Below are 20,649 nucleotides of genomic sequence, written 5' to 3' on the forward strand. Positions count from 1 at the left end.
TGGTAAGTGCAGGCATGGAAAATGATTTCTTGTCTCATGAGAAAATACGGGGGGAAATGAAACCCTCTACCCACCTTGGATTTCATTTTCCCTCCTCATGGAAAACCAAGGCAAACATGAATTACAACTTTTTATGCCCAATTTGCCACTATTAACAATTAAAAATACCAATGCAAACATTAATTACAAATTTTAATGCATATTTATGATTGAGGGATATAATTGGAAAAACAAAATGCATCTCCAATCCCTGGATTAACCAAACATGGGAAATGAAATAAAATGATATTTCCTAGTTAGTTTCCCAATGTTACCAAACATAGGAAATGAATCTTCAATTTCCCTTCCCATAGAAAAACTGCATTGATTTCCCATCAATTAATTTCCGTGAACCAAACATGACCTAACATGTGTGTCTTTTTTATTTATAGAACATTTCCTATTGAAACAGACAATAATATACTAAACTCACACACACTACACGTATAGTAGGATTAGAACCCAAAACCTTACTTATTAGAAACAATTGTTCCAAACCACTACATTTGTGAGTTCTTTGTAACATGGCCTAACATGTAAACAACGGGTTTAGAGTTTAGGGTAAAGAGAGGGAAAGCTTAAACAATGGGTTTAGGGTAAAAGAGAGAGTAAACTTTCCCCGGAAAAAAAGTGGTAAAGATATTAAAGAAACCAATCATACAGCTCTGCAATTTGCTGCCAATTGGGTGGCAGATACGGCCTTGCCATAATGATTGTTCTCAATGGAGCCATTGAGTGAAGTTATTTGTGGTCCTGGTTGAGATCAGCCTTTTCTGATAAAGCCTTTGTTTGTTTTTCCTTTATGGGGCTCGTGCGATCTAATTCTACCTTTTTCACATGGACCCAAAAAAAAGTGAAACCCTAGCCAGCAGCTACTTTAAAATCAAAAGTCTAAAAGCAAGCAAACTCTATATAGTTGGATAATTTCACTCTATTTATTTGCCCAGTTGGTCCAACATTTGTGTGCCATGAGAGAGAGAGAGAGAGAGAGAGAGCTCTCACCTTTCTCAAATTTGCAATTTCACCTCGAAGATGGGCTGTTCGTTAATTCGAAAGTAGCTTTTCATGGCGTAGAAAAGAATAGTTTCAAATGAAAAGACAACTTTTTGGTATGTTTGACGATTTCAAAAGATGATTTTCTTTTAACCAGTTTCTTGTGCTTTTATAATTCAATTCTTTCCAGATGTTCGTATCGAAAATTCATAAAGTAATTGAAACAGTGTTCGAATCAATTCGCTCCTTCTGTCACGGGGAAAAGAAAGGCAATCCAAAATTCATTTGGGAAAACTATTGTGTGATGATTTGTTGTGCCACCTTTAATTTATTCATACATATATATGAGATCATTTTTAGTGTAACAGTCGCACCGTACGTAGTGTTTACGACATAATTAATATATTATGGACTTATATTGATGAATAAATACACGTATGAGTAAAATGATAATAACACGTGAAAGTAATATCCATGCAAAGCTTTTGATCGAAGTTTCATATCACTTCCTGTCAACATGCAAAGCTTTTGATTGAAGTTTCATACTCTAAACCTAAAGGATGCTTCTCATCCATTCCCAAATTAAAAAATAAACTAATTATATTGATACACCAACTTCAAGGTTAGTAGGTCTGTTTTGTCCTAATGAAGTGTGAAATATATATATATTAAGTACGATAACAATTAATTTTCAATTGAATCATGGGACTAATCAATAATTTGTGCTAAGTTTTGTGGAAAGCTACGTAATCCAACGTGGTTTGGTGTTGACAAATAACTCAACCACAATGTATGATGATGCAACAATCCACGCGCAATGAATTTATTCTAATATTAACTTGACAAGTCATGCAAACCCAATATGCGTTACCAATTTATGTAGCAGTGTTTCATTTATTTTTATTATGTTCCCACTCTTGATTTTATTATTCACTGCAAATAAGAAATCGTCAAATAAATTAATTGGTATCTAAAAGTTAGTGTCTAGTATTCTTGTGTCAAAAATTAAGTTTGTACATGTGATGATGCAACAACCAATGCATTTTGCATGCGCAAGCAATTTCACACTCATCATAAGAAAAGGCAAAACCCACAATTAAAATAATAATGAAGATAATAATTCAAGACCAAAAAGTAAAAGATCAATATTTTAAAAGAAAATCATATAAAAATAGAAATTAAATTATGAAGGCAAAATGCATCATTTTGAAATGAAAAACTACAAAGACAAGAAATGAAATGTTTTATAGGGGAGAAAGTGTGACCTAGAGATCTTCAAGCCATGTGAATTCAGAAGTTCCCAACTGGAGAAGATCGGTCTTCTATCACCCAGTATGTTCGTGTCAGCCTGACATGATTCCACGTGGCGCACATGCTTAGGTCGGGTGGGATCCATCGTATTTAGTGTTTGCTATGTGCATGTCGTTTCCCGATCAGTCGACGGTGGACCAAGGTCTCCCCGGCGACCCCACGTCCACAGCAAAGTCAAGGCATAGGTCCCACATTTTAAGTGAGTTTACGTCGTTCACGAGAAGACTATGGTCTGGTATTGCACACACTAGTACATAATCATATACACTAGCGCGACTGATAATATCAAGCGTCATATTGAAAAACTACTTAAATTTATAATATAATATTATAACATTAGTGAATCGGATCTAGAATTGTAAAGTTTGGGGAAACGAAGTAGAAAATATAAGTATATCAAACATCTAAGTATTCAATAATTACTTGTTTAGAACTAAATATTTATAATTTAAAAATATAACTTAAATTGTAAGTTGTTGATTATAAATTTTATATACTTGGAGAGCCAAAGCCACTTCGGGCCTAAAAGTAACTCCGCTACTGACCACGTGATAGTATGATTGAACATTACCCCATACTATTAATAAATTCTGTTTTATTGTCAATGGTCATTTCCTTTCTTTTATTTGCCGACATAAGATTAATGATGAAGAATCGTAAAAAAAATATATAAATGATGAAGGCGGTCGGTGGTTTTGTCTTTATCGAAGCGTATGTACTTTCAAGTACTTGTATCCCCTTATTCAGGTTTTGTATTCAATTCCTAGTAAAGTAAACAATTAAATCTGGTTTATAATATAGTCATTGTGTTATTATTAGTGTTAAACAAACTATGATAATGATGGTAATACATAGAAGCCATAGGATATATTTTTTGGATTTGAAGTCAAATGTTATGGTTGTATATAGTTAGGCAATACGTATTGTTGGAAAGAGACGTTTGATAAATTTAATTTTATTAGCACTTCAGGTATTTATTTGTAAGTTTGTCTCGTTGTTATCGATTAACTCTTTAATTTAATAATATTTTTTTCTTTCTAAAATATATTTTTGTTGTCACATTATTTTACGTCGATTTCAATGTAAGGAGAATTTTGAAAATTTTCTTTAATTGACTTCAAATCACAACCAAAAACTTGTTTAACCTCAAGAATTTCTATTGCCTTGAGTTCGACTAGAAGGGATGGCGGGAAGAGGATAACCATGTAGAGAATGACCAAAATGCCTTACAATTCAGGCGGGAAACTGGTCAAGGACGCGTGGACCATGAAGTGGGGTTCATCTATCCAAGTCCACCAACCTCGTAGCGGGCCTACAGAGGACAAAAGTCAACAAATCGTGCGGTGGGTGTTTCGCAGTCAACCAATCGTGTGGTGGGTGTTTCGTATTACAATGGACCTATGTTTGGTGGGCCCATGAGCTGACGTCTTGTTTCTCGAAGGGGTAGCCCAAAGTAGTTGGTCGGAAACAGCCCAACTCATTAATTAAAATAAAAACAATTTTGTGTTTGGATGGAACAAAACTAGTAAAACTGGAAGGGACAATAGTTCATCTACAAAATGTTTTTTTTTTTTTTTTTCCATCCATGGCCCCTACTTAACAACAGCTCCCTTCTAGGCTTTTAATCCCATGCCCCTTTCCAAACCAACCAACCATCTTCATTTCTAGAACCCCACTTTTTCTGATTTTGCCAAAAAGTTTGAGAATGCTATGTGGATGTATGCGTGTCAAAATGTGATTTATCTAGCGAGACAAAATGATAATGCTATTTTAAACTTCTCTTTCATATTTAACTCCGCCCGCACTAATCGTGTGACTAATTTTATGAAAGACATACTCGGAACACACTACATGCGCTATTGTTTGTGCAACGACTCCACACTGTTTTTGCTGAACGCTTTGATTATCCTTATTTGTAGGGTTAGTTAGAGTTTGTGAAATAAACATAATGAGAGTTTAGGTTATAGCTAAAAACAAAATTAACGGTGAATTAGCGTGTGTCTTACTCTTTTAGATTGTAGCTACTTTTGAACATGTTCTGGTGGAAAAGGGCTAAGGCCCCCCAAATGATTACAATGATTCTGCTCACCAAACCAAACGGCGATCAATTCCATTACGTTATAACCAAACCAGTTCTCACCCAAAAACTTTAAATAAATGCAACGCGCCTTCTAGAAGGTCAAAGCCTATGTCCATTCAAAATGGAGGAAAAAAATTGAAGAGAAGAAAACCATATGGGTTTGAATTCAGAGTCCAATGGAAAAACAAAAGATTTGTGTGAAAACTCGACTTGTCTCATCAGAAGCAGGTCTTGGATTTCGATTAATTCTACCATTGGACTTGTCTCCCCGAAAATTCCAATCTAATTCCTAATTGTTCAAGCATTGGATTATGAATCGTGAAACTTATATACGTTTTGATTCTGTATGTATAAATTAGAAATCAGATATCAGAATAATTCCAATAATACCTACGTATTTATAATGCATGAGAAGTTAGAATATGAAAGATTACAATAAGATTAATGGTTTCATTCTGTCCATGCTAACAAAAAGGAAAAGAATCATTTACAATTAACTACTCAGAAATACAATTTACAAACTCTTATCATTTACTATCTTCTTTAACTACTCTCTCTCAGTATGAGTTAATGATGAGCTGTGATTTTTTTTTAACGAGATATTTTCTGTTAAAAGGAACGATAATATACTAAGCTAATGGATAATATACTAAGCTCACCATGAGCTGTGAAATTTATTTATCAGCTAAAAAGAGGCGGTAATAAAAATCCACATAAAGAAAGAGAGTTGTAATTTTGACAGAGAACAAAGGAAGGAAGAATTTACCCACTTTCTTCGCGGTAAAAGCAGAACGGGAGTCAGAAATAAAGAGGCTGAAAATGGTAATAATGACAAGGCCTGTTTCCAGTGGCGGGTTCCACGTCCCTTCTTCTCACTTTCTCTCTCATCGCTCCCCCCCCCTCTCTCTCTCTCAAAGTCTGAAATTTTCTGAATAAACAAAACTCCAAAGTTCCAAACAAACGAGAAGAAGCAAAACCCAGCTCCCATCTTCACGGATTTCCATGCCCAATTTTTTGTTTTCATATAATTTATTACAATATCCCACAAAATTAATTTGAAAAATCTCTCTGCATCTCTGCACGCACCTTTCTCTTCCTCCTCTCAGAGACTCTCTGAGGCCTCTGTCCCCTCCTCGCATGGACAGTCTTTACTCATCCCCATCGATCTCAACGGTCAGATTTGATTCATCCTCTACATCACTCATTTTCATGCACCAAATCTCACTCTCTATTAAATTTCCTACATTACCCATTTAATTTATTTCTCATTTGACCCGTCTCTGTGCATCTATAGGCCCCTGCCCTGTATATCTATGTATGTATGTATATGCCGCATATGCATGTCTGTATTTTTACCCTGCGTGCTTAGTCGTAGTGTTCACTTTCTGCTGTAGGGTTTTCCGTTAAATCTCAAATTCTGATTTGGGTCTGAATTCGTTTTTGCTTTCTCTTTGTGTTCCGCTTAGATCATCTTTGGATCTGCGGTTGTTCACAATGCTTCGTTTGTACGGACAGGCGTGGAGGACACCATGAGGAGAAGAACCGCCGTGAAACGCAGATATGGTGGTGGTGGTGGTGAGTGGCATTGGCTTGTAATTTTGGGTTGTCTTCAGTGGTTATTGGCCGGATGATATGGGCTGCGGTGGCTCCAAGGTCGACAACTTGCCGCTAGTCAGTTTCTGCAGAGAGCGCAAGGACTTCATCAAAACGGCGTCGGATACTCGCTACGCTCTCGCCGCAGCCCACCTCTCCTATTTCCACTCCCTCAAGCACATCGGCGACGCCCTCTGCAAGTTCGTCGACGAAGACCTCATAATCTCCGGCGCCGGCGGGTCTTCTTCGCCGCCGGGATCTCCCGTTCTCACGTTGCCCTCCGACGAAGGCAAGCCCAGAAGGCACCCCCACAAAAACGACAAACATTCGTCGTCGTCTACCTCGATTTCGCACTCTGTTTCGGTCGATTCGCCGAAGGAGGAGGACATTGAAGACTCGCACCTGCATTTGTCATCTGGGTCCGGGTCGGATTCTGACTTGGACTCGCCTTCGGGTCACATTCACATCGAGGAGAGCCCAGAACAAGAGGTACCTTCTTCTTCTTCTTCGTATGGTTACCCTCCGACTTCGCATATGTATTACATGAGAAGGTCTGAGACACCGATGCAGACGGTGTTTTATGAAGAGCAGGGGAGATATCCGGCCCAAAATGGTCCGTACTCGGACCCATATCCAGGTTATTCGGGTTATCAGCCGTATGGAGGAGGTGGGTTTTTTGGGTACCCAATGGGGTCACCCATGACAAGTGAGTATCCGTACAATCGGCGGCCTCCGAGCCCGCCGCCGTCGGATCCTCCTCCGGCACCGCCTTCACCGCCGAAGACCTCCACTTGGGATTTCCTGAATGTGTTTGATACTTTTGATAATAGTGGTTATCTGGGTTACAATGCGAGGGCTAGATACGGGTATGGGTCCACCACAAGTAGTCCGGACTCGAAGGAGGTGAGGGAGAGAGAGGGAATTCCGGAGTTGGAAGATGAGACAGAGCAAGAAGTGATGAAAGAGGTTCACAAGGAGAAGAGGAAGGCAAATGAGGATGGTTATTTGAGTAGGAATCGGAATTCGGGTGAAGGGACTTCAAGGGGTGTGCAATTGCAGCAGCCAAGCAGTGAGGGGAGTTCAGGGACAGTGCCATTGCATAGCATTGAGGGGAGTTCAGGGACAGTGCCATTGCATAGCAGTGAGAGTTCACACTCTGTCCAAGGTAAGGAGATAAAGAGCAGTCCAGATACAATTGGATCGAAAAACTCTGAAGAGGAGGGTGCCAAGAAAAAAAGAGTGAGTTTTGAGTTTGAAGCGCCATCGACATTGGGTGTTGGATCTTCTAAAGGGAGTAGCTTAACCACATTGTCAGTCCACGGTACAAGGGATCTTCAAGAGGTTGTGAAGGAGATCAGGGTTGAGTTCGAGACCGCCTCTAGTTATGGGAAAGAGGTTGCCATGTTGCTTGAGGTGGGCAAGTTACCTTATCAGCCTAGAGGCGCGGCGCTTAAAGGTAGGAGTCTAAGCTTTAGTTTCCTGGTGTTTTGTCATGCATTTTCTTGTTTAGTGATTGCTTCCAACATCATTTACGCCACGACATTTTTGTTTCTGTTGTTGAGAGTGTAAGTTATGTACTGTCCCTGCATTGCACTGCGCCAGATTCATTGTAACCAGGGCATAATTTCTCCCAAGCTTGAATTTGTAACTACTCTGCTTCAGATGTCTTTGTGCGTCCTCAGAGCTTATAGTGTGATGGTTGTTATTTATTTATTTTATTATTAAATGTGTTGATTATAGATAGAGAGGGACGAAAACTAGCAAGTCTGTAAAATATCATCCCTCAGATGATTAGATTTCTCTATTTTTTTGCAGTTTCAGCTTCTCATTGAACACTAAATCCTAAACCGAAAAGTTAAACCAAGTCCAATTTAATCTGAATATTAGTTTGAAATATAAAATATTAATCTCATTGTTTCAGCTGGACAATACTTGTGGGATCAATAATCAAATCCTATTATTGTCTAGTGATTCTTTATTGTGATCTTGAAAGAAGCATTGTTCTTACTGTTTCATTAAAACTCATGCATCTCTATGCAGTGATCTTTTCCAGGATCCTGTACCTTGTAGCACCTTCCATGTTGTCGTCACAACCTCCATCTGGGCAATCAGTAAGACTAACTTCTAAGACAATGAAAATGGCAAAAGCATACCAGGGAGAACCTGGCAAAGATTTCAACAAGAAGTCTGGAAACCTCTCATCAACTTTGGAGAAACTTTATGCATGGGAGAAAAAGTTATACAAGGAAGTTAAGGTAAAAAGTGTAAAAAAATCATGGATGGCATGCAACTTATTTTTTCTTCTATGATGATACTTAAATCCTTGATAGTCCCAGATTGTCATCAAGTAGTTTCATTGTAGCAGGTGGCAATGGACTAGTTGATATTCTCTGATTTAACAACTAGAATGCATTCACCCATTGAGAACCTGAACTTCGAATTTTATAGTGTTGTTAGAAATCTTTAAATTCCTTTATATTTGCACTTTATTTGAATTCTTACCGAGTCTATATATGTTTGTCTTGACATTTCCTTTATATAATTTGGGCATTCTGACTCTCAATTTTTTTTTCTATTGGCATCCATTCAAATTGTTAATTCTTCAAGTGCCTTGGTGCTTGCTTCTATTGACCTTTGTTTATGTATTGGTGTTGTACTAATTTCAGGACGAAGAAAAGCTACGGGTTGACTATGAAAAGAAGTGCAAGAGATTGAAAAGTCTAGATGATCATGGAGCTGAGTCTGCTAAGATTGATGCCACCCAGGCTTCTGTACGAAAGTTGCTAACAAAAATTAATGTTTGTATCAGAGCTGTTGATACCATATCGAGCAGGATACATAAATTGAGGGATGAAGAATTGCTTCCCCAAGTCACGGAATTGATTCATGGGTAACAAAATGCTTCAACTTCTTTTACTAAATGCTCATTACTTTGGTTCCCAGTAATATTTGCAGTGGTTCATAATTAGTATTGGATGATGGTATACCTAAAACTTGCCGGGACTTCACGCTGGTCTTGTTCTCCATAGCTTTTGTGTGATAAATTTTTCTAAAAAAGGGGGGTTTGTCAGGGGGAGTTCAAGAACGACCCATTGAATTTATATGTTGAAAGTTCTAAAAGGATTTCTTAATTTCCCAGGGTTCTTTTCTTGATATTAGGAATGTCTTTTTATCTGCAGATTGACAAGAATGTGGAAATCCATGCTTAAATGCCACCAGAAACAGTTCCAATCTATTATGGAGAGCAAAATTCGATCTCTTAAAGTAAATACCGGCCTTCGAAGAGATTCCGGTTTGAAAGCTACTCTTGAACTTGAAATGGAGCTTCTGAAATGGTGTACCTCCTTTAACAATTGGGTTAACACCCAAAAATCATATGTGGAGTCCTTAAATGGGTGGCTTTTAAAGTGCATTAATCAGGAACCTGAAGTAACTCCTGACGGAGTTGCCCCTTTCTCCCCAAGCAGGATGGGAGCTCCACCCATTTTTGTAGTCTGCAATGATTGGTGCCAAGCAATGGAAAGAATTTCCGAAAAGGGAGTGGCAGATGCGATGCATGATTTTGCTTCAACCTTGCACCAGTTATGGGAAAGGCAGGATGAGGAGCAACGTCAAAGGATCAAAGCCGAGTACGTCTCCAAGAATTTGGAGAGCCAACTTAGAAAATTGCGTATGGAGAGGGCAAAGAGAGAGCATGACCATGATGCATCAACAGACAAAACTGCTATGTCAAAGGCTGCTTCTGAGAGTGGAGTTTCACCACTGGATGATCTAAAGGTGGATTTGGATTTGATGAGGAAGAGATTATCTGAGGAAAAAGCAAGGCATAAGGAGGCAATCAAATTGGTTAATCACGCAGCTTCCAACAGTTTGCAAGCAGGATTGGTCCCAATTTTTGAAACCTTGAATAATTTCACTTCAGAGGCTTTGAAAGTTCATGAGCAAGTCAGACTTCAAGATGCCGGAGGCTCATAGTAAATGTATAATCTTATGCATACAAGTTGGACGTGTGATCTGTGAAGTAGCTAGCCGTTCTGTATATGTACAGTCGTTGTTTGAGATTTGCATACATTTAGAAATGGTAGATTAGCAGAAGAAGAAAAGGGAACTTTATAAGTGAATTTTTAGGCATGACAGAGAAAAAAGGAAACATGGGATATTAGAATTGCTTTGTAGAGCTGATCCCTTGTTTGCCTGGAAGTTGATGAATATATCTCATCTTGACTTGATAACTAGGTCTGCACAACCCCTCTAACAGATTGGCAAATTTGTACAGGAATTCATTTATTGGTTTTCGGGTGGTTGTATTTGTCTGTTATTGGAATGTGTGGATGAGGGGGATGTCAGCTTGGTCTAGTTTTGTAGTAAACAAACTAAAAATTTTGAATGAGCTATTCCATTATTAAAGTGGTTTCTGTTTCATTCTTGGTTGGTTGATGTCTTAGAAGAATGCTACGCTCTACGTCCTCCGTTGAATCCAGGCCCTTGATGCGTTGTGAGCTTCACATGCATCAACCGGTCGGATATTGCTTATCCGTGGACTGACTATTGCAATGCATCAACAGTCAGAATGGATAATGCCTTTTGTAGTTGTGAACTTAACTTGGGGATCTGATCTGAGCATGCATGGAGCTTTCAGGTCTGAGTGTTAAACTTAGAACTGTGGATTGTGATGTGGACTTGGACTTTCTGTTAACCTAAAAATCTCTGACCATTACTTGTAATTTGTAATTGAATTGAATGAATGCTGCAAACCAGTCACCACCATCCAATTTTCTTCTCTGTAAAATGCCAAAGCCAAATTGAAGAGACTTTTCCGAGTTTAAAAAAAAACAGAAAAGTCCAGCAGCGTGCAGGAAAGGAATGCTTGTAGTACTAGTCACGGGCCATGGGGCCAAGCCAACCTATTGAAAATGAAAAGTGCAACATCCAATACGTTTTCTTCTAATATTCTAAAAAATAAATTTTAACTTAAAGTGAGATTTTTGTTTTCTTTTTTGATATTGAGCAATACATTATTTTCATAAATTTTCAGATTTTTTTTCTTTGGAAGTTACTCTTGAATTTCTCAATTTAATGCCCGTTTTATTTTATTTCCTATTTTAATACCGATTACAATTTTGAAGCCGTTTTTTCCTTTTTTCTTTCTGGGATTTTAAGAGGAAATAATGTATTAACCCTCTTGTTTGTTAATAATAAAAAAACCATTTTCGAATCCTATGCGAAATAGCCCACAGAATCAATAGTCAAGACGTCAAACTAATCTCTCACTCTATGACGTGTCGTATTTTGATTGGACAACCTAATCCGGTACAAACCCATTTATGACCATACCAAACAAAGATTAAGGGCGGAGTTTACTTGCCCAATTTGCGCGCCACATTCCAAATTAGCAGCCCTGTGACAATGCCCAACCAATAAACCACACCCACGTGTACATTGACCGACATGTAGAGCGAATACGAACAAAATACATACTCGCGCGAGGACGGAAATGGAAATTAGCCCGAGAGACTGTCACGTGTGACTACCATGTTTGTCTCGTTCTCTCTCTAACCCGATCTCACGCTATCTTTCTCCTCCTAGCCCATAAAACTCCCCTCTTTCCAGCCATAGAGTGACTCTCAGAGACCTCCATAGACCAAAACAGCATTCACAGAGCAAACGGAAATGGCGTCGTCTAGGGTTTCGCTCTGCTTCTGCTTGTTCCTCGCTCTGTGCCTCACCACGATCCGCGCCGAAGAGGCTGAATCGAAGGAGTTCGTGCTCACTTTGGACAGCTCCAACTTCTCCGACACTGTGAGCAAGCACGACTTCGTCGTCGTCGAGTTCTACGCCCCTTGGTATGTAATTCGCATCTCTCGCTCTCTTATCGCCGTTGATTCTGTTTACTTTTGCCGATCTTCGTTGCTCTGGTTTTGCTTAGTTGTGTTTGGCCTTTTGTGAGTGGATCTGAAATTGGCTTAATTCATTTTCTGGTCTTTTTTTTTTTCAAAATTTATTTTTGAGGTAGAATTTTTGATTTGATACTGAGGTTGGAATTTACAGTCATGTTTCTGAATTCAAGTTCCAGCTGGTAATTTTCAGAGCTTGCTGCATCTACATGCAGTGGTTGAAAATGCCCTAATATCACTTGTCGGTTATAAAATGATTGCTAAATGCACGATTTAGCGTTTTGTTTCTTATTTTTCGTAAATTTTTTACTGAACTAATATGATCAGAGTAACATGCATGTGGAAAGTTCTCATCTGTGCTGAAGATAGGAGATCGTGATTTGCTTTTGGGTTTCTTTGTTTCTATACTTTGTGGATAGGTTGTCCTAATTTTGACTATGTTTTCTTATAGGTGTGGCCACTGCAAGAAACTTGCTCCGGAGGTACGAAATTCAGCTATTAAATATTAATTTCTCACCAATTTTGCATTTTAATTGAGAAACTACGTATATTCTGATTAATCTGACATTTAAAAAACAATTATGTTGGTGTAGTATGAAAAAGCTGCATCCATTTTGAGTAGCAATGACCCACCAGTCGTTCTAGCAAAAGTTGATGCCAATGAAGAAGCAAACAAAGGACTTGCCTCTGAATACGAGGTTAAGGGTTTCCCCACAATCAAGATTCTGAGAAATGGTGGGAAGATTATCCAAGAATACAAGGGCCCTCGTGAAGCCGATGGTATTGTTGATTATTTGAAGAAACAAAGTGGTCCAGCTTCTGCTGAATTAAAGACTGTTGAAGATGCAACTAATCTTGTTGGCGACAAGAAGATTGTTGTTGTAAGTATTAAATATCTGTTTGTTTTTTTTTCTCCTGATTTTATTTATTTTATTTAATCTTTTGAGTGTTTTCAGGCTGATAGAGTTACCGATATTTCATATCTTTGCAGGTTGGGGTGTTCAAGAAGTTCTCTGGAGAGGAGTTTAATAACTTCACAGCTCTAGCTGAGAAATTGCGGTCTGATTATGAATTTGGTCACACTCTGGATGCCAAGCTCCTTCCACGTGGTGAATCATCAGTGTCTGGGCCTGTAGTTAGACTGTTCAAGCCATTTGATGAGCTTTTTGTTGATTTTGAGGTATTGTTGGCTCTGAGTGATTATTAGATTTCAGTTTGTTTTACAGCTTTTGAGGTATTATGGGCAGTATATGTAATAATTGGGTAATCATGCTTGCAGGATTTTCATGTGGACGCTCTAGAGAAGTTCGTTGAAGAATCTAGTTTGCCTGTTATTACCGAATTCAACAATGACCCAAGCAATCACCCTTTTGTCATCAAGTTTTTTAATAATCCAAATGAGAAGGTATATCCTGAGCTGGATTTATTTTCTTAATATGATGATGCAGATTTATTTATTTATTTTTCTTATGATGATGCAGATTTATTTATGTTTTTCTGTAACTTATTAAGATGTTTCTTTCAAGGTCCCCCGAGTTTAATTCTTATTTTTACAGAGAGTCTAACATTGTCTTTGATGTTTGTGTTTCCTATTAAATGATTTCTGTTAGGGAAAAACAAAATCTTGAAGCCTAAATTTGACGTTGTCCTGTGACATTATTTGCATCTGGTTTCAATTTACAGTTTCATCTTTGAATCTGCTCGTAATTTGAAGTTGTTTATGTTATGAATCTCTTAGTTGTGCACTATAAGGATCCCACACTTGACAGTGGTGTTTTTTTAAAATATTTTATTTTTTATCTCTCATGTTTTTTGGACAGTTTTGTAGTGTTTTTTTTTTTCTCTTCCTTCTATTTCTAATATATTGGATGGACAGTCTTCTAACACCAATTTTGAACTTGGCAGGCCTTGTTGTTTCTGAACTTCAGTAGTGAGGGTGTTGATGCTTTCAAATCAAAATATCGTGAAGTTGCTGAGAAATATAATAAAGAAGGCATAAGCTTTCTAATTGGAGATCTTGAAGCAAGTCAAGGTGCATTCCAGGTTAGGATTATCTCCCTTAGTAAGCCTTTTGTTTGTGATATTGTATTGAGATTATGTACACTTTGCAATTCTATTCATGTTTTCAGAGTATTTTTGTGATATGGATTAAATGGCATGTTAATCTATTGGTTTTTATAAACAGTATTTTGGACTTAAAGAAGACCAAGTGCCTCTCATCATCATTCAGACAAATGACGGACAGAAGTTTCTGAAACCAAATGTGGAGCCAGATCATATCATAGCTTGGGTGCAGGAATACAAGGTGAGGATTCTGCTTTTTTCTTGCCATTACTTGGCCTGCAAGTGATATTATGATAATCACTAATTTTTTATATGCTGACTCGAGTAAAGGTTCATTAAAGCTTATATCCGTTGATACCTATTTACTGAATCGCATAACTGCAGGAAGGGAAAGTATCACCATACAAGAAGTCTGAACCTATTCCTGAGCCTAACAATGAGCCTGTAAAAGTGGTAGTCGCTGACAGCATCCAGGACGTTGTTCTCAAGTCTGGGAAAAATGGTTTGTAAACCCACACTGTGGTGCTGAATGTTGTGTAGTGTGCCCTTTTTTGTTTTTTGGGTCTTGTTTCTTGTTAGTATTTCTCTGGGTTATCTGTTTATTATATGATTTTCTTGATTGACTACATTACTACCTCTGAGAGACAATTACCTTGAGGAGAACAACACAAAAAATGATGGAGTTTTCTGATTTTAACAACATTTAATTATGCTCAGTGGCTTGAAAGTTTTATTATGTGGTAATTTATGGTCTGATAAAATAGCCAAAAGTTTCTTGGGAGTTTATTACACCTTGCATTCTTCCTGGCTCCATAAATGGTTGAACATGTTATCTCCCTCTTTTATTGTTTATTTATTTTTCGTTTTTCATAGATTTTCCTATCCGATAAAATAGAATAAGGTTGTGGTTTGTTAATGTCTTTGACTTATTCCAGAAGAAACTGAAACTTGATACATATTTTAATTAGTGTCTATTTAATATCTGCCACTGTTGTCTTCACATGGTTACTGTATGGGAATGCTAGAAATATGTATAAAATGAACTTGTTTACTCTGCAGTGTTGGTCGAGTTTTATGCTCCTTGGTGTGGACATTGCAAGAAGCTTGCTCCAATTTTGGATGAACTTGCTGTCTCATACGAAAAAGATTCTGATGTTGTTATTGCAAAATTTGTAAGATTCTTTACCCTGCAAAGCAGCATTTCTTATAATCATCATTATGAACATGGAGAACGAAAGATGGGTTCTACCAAATTCTTTCATATATGATTATGAGTACTGTTCTTCCCTCAAATTGCCCGAATGAGATTCTATCGAAAATGTTTTCCTAATTATCTCCTGTTATTGTTTCTTTTTCGTCTCTGCGAATATATTTTCTTACATCTACATAAACATTTGAAAGAAGATATTTCTTGATGGTTAATTCATTTCTTGCTTTCTTTTTCCAGGATGCCACTGCAAATGATGTGCCAAGTGATTTCGATGTCAAATACTACCCGACTTTGTACTTCAAGACCGCAAGTGGAAAGATCTTGCCATTTGATGAGGATGAGAGGACTAAGGAAAGCTTCGCTGCCTTCATCGAAAAGAACCGGGACAAAACTGAGAAACAAGGGTCAGAGAAACAAGATTCCGGCAAAGATGAGCTCTAAAAAGGTAAACAGTGCAACAAATTTTCTGAAGCATAGTTTTATTTCATATGATGGTTTTGTTTAAGAGTTTAAATATAGCGATTGTTCTTACTTTGAGCAGGAGGGGTAGGCCCTACAATGGAGAACACAGACATCGAGGCAGCTAGTTGGATGTTATGGCGGCTGAGATAAAACTCTGACTTTGAGAAATGATAGAGGAGAGCATAAAAGCAATGTCCGACGGTACCTCCCCCCATATATATCCCTCCTCATCCCTATCTATCAGTAGTTATGTTTTTTTATCTTTTTAAATTTGAATAAAGTGGGAGGTGTTTTCGTCAGCTACACTAGTTTCAGGGATAGCTTAGGGTTACAGTGTGCAGTTTTGGTAATGTAGAGACCCTTGAAGAAGCAGTTTAATTTACAAGTCCTGAAGTTAATTATCTCTTTGCAATTATGATTTAAGTTTAATTATCTCTAATCTTCTGCATTTTGAGAGTCAGATGCCCTTAATTATGTTTTATGCGGTTTGGGTGTAGCGATGAATTTTAATTGCTTGTTACCCAAGACAGCTAGTAATTCGGCCCAAAACAAGGAAAACAAACCCGTTTGGCCCATTCGGTTTACAATAATTTCTAACATTTTGGTAAAATATTTATCGGAAAAGAATTAGGAATCCTAAAGGGATTTGGAAACCAATTAGAAACACGGTGGGATTTGGAAACTGGCAATCAGTATATATATGTGCTTAGCCTCAGCCTTTCGGTTCACACCAAAATCCCTTGCAATTACACATAGCTTTGCATTTGCTTTCTCTTCTCCTATGGCTTCCATCAAGTTTTCAATCTGTTTTCTTCTTCTTCTGCTCTCTTCAAGTCTCTTTGTTATTAGTACCAGTCAAGCTGTCGAGCAAACACACCAACCCAAACCCTCAGCCGTACTCTCTGACAAGGGCTATCATGCCATGTCACTAACCCTAGACATGATTCTTGAGTCCGTGATCATGCCCGCAATACAATCCCTGAACCACGCCAACACCACTTTTACCCTCTTTTGTCCTCAAGACCATGCTTTCTTCAACTCCAAGTATCCACAGCCTCCATTGACACTCCTTAAGTACCACGTTGTGCCGTTCAAGTTCGACAGAGATACAATAGAGGCGTTTGTCGGTCATGGTTCCAACGTTCGCACTCTTCTGCCCGGTCATCCTCTTGTTGTTACTTCTTTACCAACCCGCATTGGTGGATCATATGCGTCTATTAATCGAGTCAAAATCACTGAATGGGATGTCTACAACAACGGACGGCTCATTGTTCATGGGGTTGAGGACTTCTTCGATCCAGCTTTCCAGACCCTATTGTATCCACAGTACGACACTGTTGTGACAAAGGTTCAATCGCGTGGATTTTCTTGGCAGAGAGAGGTAATAGAGAATTGGATTCTTTTGGTAGCTCTTGTGGCTGCTTGCACTTGTGTGCTCATTCTCGTAAATATCTTTTGTGATAACCCTTGGGACAAGGAGGATGTTCAATATTATCCTTTGTATTATTGACAAGGTTATTGGTCATGTAGGCATAATTGATTCTTTTCTTTGTTTTAGTTTTTCTTGTTTATTCGTGGAAGATTATTGTAAGGCATACATCAATTGGATCAAAAATAGATAGACTGTTAATCCTTGGCTTAAAATTGGATCAATGGATAATACTATTCAAGTAAAAGACACCACCAAACCAATAGCACCAAACAGGTACATACGTACATACGTACATACATATATGAAATATGAATATAATTAAGGATGTGATTATGGTAATATTTAATAATTAATCACCCCAGTAAAATATTTGTATACTAATCTTATACTACCAGAGCTAACCCCTCCATCTTGGGCCTTCTCTCTGATATTGTTTGAGCAGCCACCACTGCCTTCCTCTTGCTAATAATAACATTGCTGTTGTTGTTGCCCTTAACAGTATTCTCACAAGTAGTGCTTTTGATTTGGTCAACGGGGTCAACGCCACCGACCTCATTTAGTACAACATTGTTGTTGTTGTCGTTACAAGAATGATGTTCGAGAGATTTGAGCAGGTAAGGTTGAAGCTTCTTCAAATCGGATAGCTGAAGTGGCTTCAAAAGAAACTCCTCAGCCCCTCCTTCCAAGCACCTGCCACTCACATTTTTGAAGATGAAGTTGCGGGGTTTGCAAAAGAAATTACCAAGTACGTAAATTAATTAATTCCCTACTTACATGCTGATTCTCGAAGGAACATTCTCTGATGACATGACCACGACTGGTACGTTTTTCCAAGAAGATCCCTGCAATTAAATTACAAGTCTCGTGACTACGACATGTGGCGATTACACGTAGGTCGATTTGGAATCAACTATTGCAATTAAATTAGACTAATGTCGTGAGTGACGGGTCTACGAAAGGATCACGTTAATATTTTGGTCAAATGGTATAATGCTAGAGTCGGGTTCTAGACTCACTAAAAATTCAAAACAGTAGAAGAATGTGTGGCGATTAATTATGAAGTGGTGGCTAACCTTGACCCGTTTCAGCAAATCATAGCCGCTCATCCCGGGCATACAGTAGTCTGTCATGATCAAATTGATGACTTTTGATCCCTGCATTTGATTGAATATTCAGAATTTAGTATGTTATATCCATGTTTAAGGAGAGAGAGAGACAGAGAAACCATGAAGTAATTCACATGCCATTTGTTGTTTCATCAAATCTAAGCAAATCAAATGTAAGAACCTGTTGTAAGATGAATATTATCCATAAAAATCAATGCAATTTCGAAAATAATTCATTATCAAGGAAGGTACTTGATTAATTAATTTAATATTGAAAATATTGTGGACAATGCTAGCCTGCTGCATGCACATATTTTAATTAATTTTTATATAAAAACTCTTGTTATGTAATCATTATAATCTCTCACCTCTAGTACTTGTGATGAGTGGGGGGAAGTAGATGATGAGGAAGCTGTAGAATTTTGGTTTTGGTCATCAACCAAACCCAGATATTTAAGAGCTTCATCCCCAGACTCCACACAAGTCACTGCTACCACAAAAATAAAAATACAAACAGATAATTATAAGTACGAAACTTAAACAGAAAACCAGCTTTTTATTTAGAAAAAAATAAATAAATAAATAAATACTAATTAACAAAATACACAAAGCGCATTTGTTTTTTTTTTTCTTAAAAAGGAATCAAGGGGAGGGAAACAATCACATGCAATGTTGGATAATAAATCCAAGTTTTTTTAAAAAATTTAAAATTATATTAAATTAAAATTAGATTATCTCTATGGATCTTCATATGGGAGGATATATATATATATATACCTTGATATGAAGAACCTCTAAGGAGCCTCTCCAAGAGCTTCCTGTCCAAAAGACTATCATCCACAGCCAAGACATGGAAATGTTGTTCTTCTTCTTGTTGCTCTTGTTGTTGTTGTTGTTGTTGTTGGGGTTCGGAGTCTGCAACATCTGGCTTCATCAACTCCATTTCCAGGCTCACTGATGACATGAAAATTGACCCTTTTGAATTTCAATGGCTGATGTTAACACACAATATTCTTTGGCTGCTCCTGTATATTAGTTCTTTGTATGCAAATGTACACCTTTTATATTCTCTTGAGAGAGAGAGAGAGAGAGAGAGAGAGAGAAAGAGAAAGAGAGAGGGAGAGAGGCGTGCCTGAGGGGAAATGAATGAGAGGTGGCCTGTGATTATTCTTTAGGTGTAAGGTGTACTGAGTAATTAGGTGGGTGTATATATGAGAAGAGAAGAGAAAAGCAAAACTGGTTTGCAAGAGAGAGAGAGAGAGAGAGAGATGTTTTTATTGTGTCATGTGTTGTTTTCTCATCACTCTTGTTGTGATCTCTCACTAGATTCTCTCCACCGCGTTGGTACAACCACTCATATCTCTCTCTCTCTCTCTCTCTTTCTCCCCTTTTTTTTTTTCTTTCTTTGGATTTTGTTTGATTGCAAAGGAAAATCCGGAGATCTTTTTACCCATTTGGTCATGATGATGATGAAAAGGAGTTGATTTTGGGTGTAAAACGGACTAAGACAGAAGTGGTTAGCTTCGTTGCTAAATTTGGGTTGAAGGTTTTTCTTTTTCTACTTCTTAATTAAATGCGTGGGAAGTGTTGTTCTATTTTTATTATTATTTTTTCAAACGAACAAGAGACTCATCATCCATGCTACTTGCATGCCTAGGACTTTGGTTAGGAATGTAGGATGTGTGATTCATGGCCTAATCTATATAAAATAACTAATGTTATCTTGTCAAATAGTAGCATGGTGAGGCGAGGCTTTTTGAAGTAAAATAAGGATATTCTATTTCTCGGATGTAATCCAATAACCAGAATCATTCAGTTTTAGGTTCCCTTTCAAGGATTATTCATGCAAAAAAAACAAGTTAAATTAGAAATTAGGGTAATTAAGATTATTTACATTTTCTCTTCTTTTTTCTTGGTGAAAATTTACATTTTCTCTTCAGTTTCATCTAACAAATTACATTTTTTTTTTACACACTCGAGACTCAAATTTAAAGACAATATAGAAAAAAAAGATGTGTAAAATTAATATTCAACATGCGAGTTTGTTTTATAACTCAAATTATATTTTTAAATTTTCAAATATGCAATTAGCAATTTGAATTGGCAGGTATGACAATGTAAACACAAGCTTTGCTTAGCTCCTTGAGGCTCAAATAGAGGCATCGAGTGGAATTATGAATCTTCTTGAGCAATAAACCAGAGGGCAGAGAGAGAGAGAGAGAGAGAGAGAGGGGGGCCAAGACATGAAATTAAAGAAAGTTTTATGGTAGGGGTCCACAGAGAAAATTTTGAAGATCTTATGTGGGCCTGCAAATATAATCTTTTGTGGGGTCCAAATTTCCCTTGTCTTCCAAATTTCGAATCTGTTTCCATCGAGGGTGTCCAAAGCAGAAAGTTTTTCTTTTCTTTAATTTTTTTCTCTGTGAAATGCTCCTCTGAGATTGTTCAAACTTTTTCACACTTGA

General features: G+C 37.6%; 4 protein-coding genes across 8 annotated transcripts; 3 read left to right on the plus strand and 1 right to left on the minus strand.

Annotated features, from left to right (window-relative positions):
- The first annotated feature begins 5,272 nt into the window (after positions 1–5,272).
- Positions 5,273–10,438, plus strand: LOC110750588 (DUF630 family protein, putative (DUF630 and DUF632)). 3 transcript variants are annotated; one of them, XM_021950938.2, is made up of 5 exons: positions 5,273–5,738; positions 5,890–7,472; positions 8,057–8,271; positions 8,683–8,906; positions 9,196–10,438. In XM_021950938.2, exons 2-5 carry the CDS (start codon positions 6,056–6,058, stop codon positions 9,989–9,991), a joined length of 2,652 nt encoding a protein of 883 aa, XP_021806630.1. In that variant the 5' UTR covers positions 5,273–5,738; positions 5,890–6,055; the 3' UTR covers positions 9,992–10,438. The 3 variants fall into 3 exon arrangements, with proteins under 3 accessions (XP_021806630.1, XP_021806629.1, XP_021806631.1); XM_021950937.2 differs by having other exon boundaries at positions 5,273–5,596; XM_021950939.2 differs by having other exon boundaries at positions 5,273–5,596; positions 5,939–7,472.
- A 1,154-nt stretch (positions 10,439–11,592) lies between these two features.
- Positions 11,593–16,047, plus strand: PDIL1-1 (PDI-like 1-1). The gene is made up of 11 exons (XM_021950871.2): positions 11,593–11,859; positions 12,362–12,392; positions 12,504–12,791; positions 12,902–13,090; positions 13,190–13,315; positions 13,816–13,953; positions 14,096–14,215; positions 14,359–14,476; positions 15,034–15,146; positions 15,422–15,629; positions 15,726–16,047. Exons 1-10 carry the CDS (start codon positions 11,687–11,689, stop codon positions 15,623–15,625), a joined length of 1,500 nt encoding a protein of 499 aa, XP_021806563.1. The 5' UTR covers positions 11,593–11,686; the 3' UTR covers positions 15,626–15,629; positions 15,726–16,047.
- A 539-nt stretch (positions 16,048–16,586) lies between these two features.
- Positions 16,587–17,182, plus strand: LOC148298039 (putative fasciclin-like arabinogalactan protein 20). The gene is made up of 2 exons (XM_088249534.1): positions 16,587–17,027; positions 17,177–17,182. The coding sequence occupies exons 1-2, from the start codon at positions 16,587–16,589 to the stop codon at positions 17,180–17,182; spliced, it is 447 nt and encodes a 148-aa protein (XP_088105660.1).
- A 67-nt stretch (positions 17,183–17,249) lies between these two features.
- Positions 17,250–19,573, minus strand: LOC110750527 (two-component response regulator ARR17-like). 3 transcript variants are annotated; one of them, XM_021950867.2, is made up of 6 exons: positions 19,317–19,573; positions 18,962–19,138; positions 18,553–18,674; positions 18,152–18,232; positions 17,853–17,920; positions 17,250–17,768 (listed from the first exon to the last, which is right to left on the minus strand). In XM_021950867.2, exons 2-6 carry the CDS (start codon positions 19,125–19,127, stop codon positions 17,462–17,464), a joined length of 744 nt encoding a protein of 247 aa, XP_021806559.1. In that variant the 5' UTR covers positions 19,128–19,138; positions 19,317–19,573; the 3' UTR covers positions 17,250–17,461. The 3 variants fall into 3 exon arrangements, with proteins under 3 accessions (XP_021806559.1, XP_021806557.1, XP_021806558.1); XM_021950865.2 differs by having other exon boundaries at positions 18,962–19,568; XM_021950866.2 differs by having other exon boundaries at positions 18,553–18,671; positions 18,962–19,551.
- Between the last annotated feature and the right edge of the window lie 1,076 nt (positions 19,574–20,649).

This window comes from Prunus avium, chromosome 1, assembly GCF_965620075.1.
Source record: "Prunus avium chromosome 1, drPruAviu1.hap1.1, whole genome shotgun sequence".
Taxonomy (NCBI): domain Eukaryota; kingdom Viridiplantae; phylum Streptophyta; class Magnoliopsida; order Rosales; family Rosaceae; genus Prunus; species Prunus avium.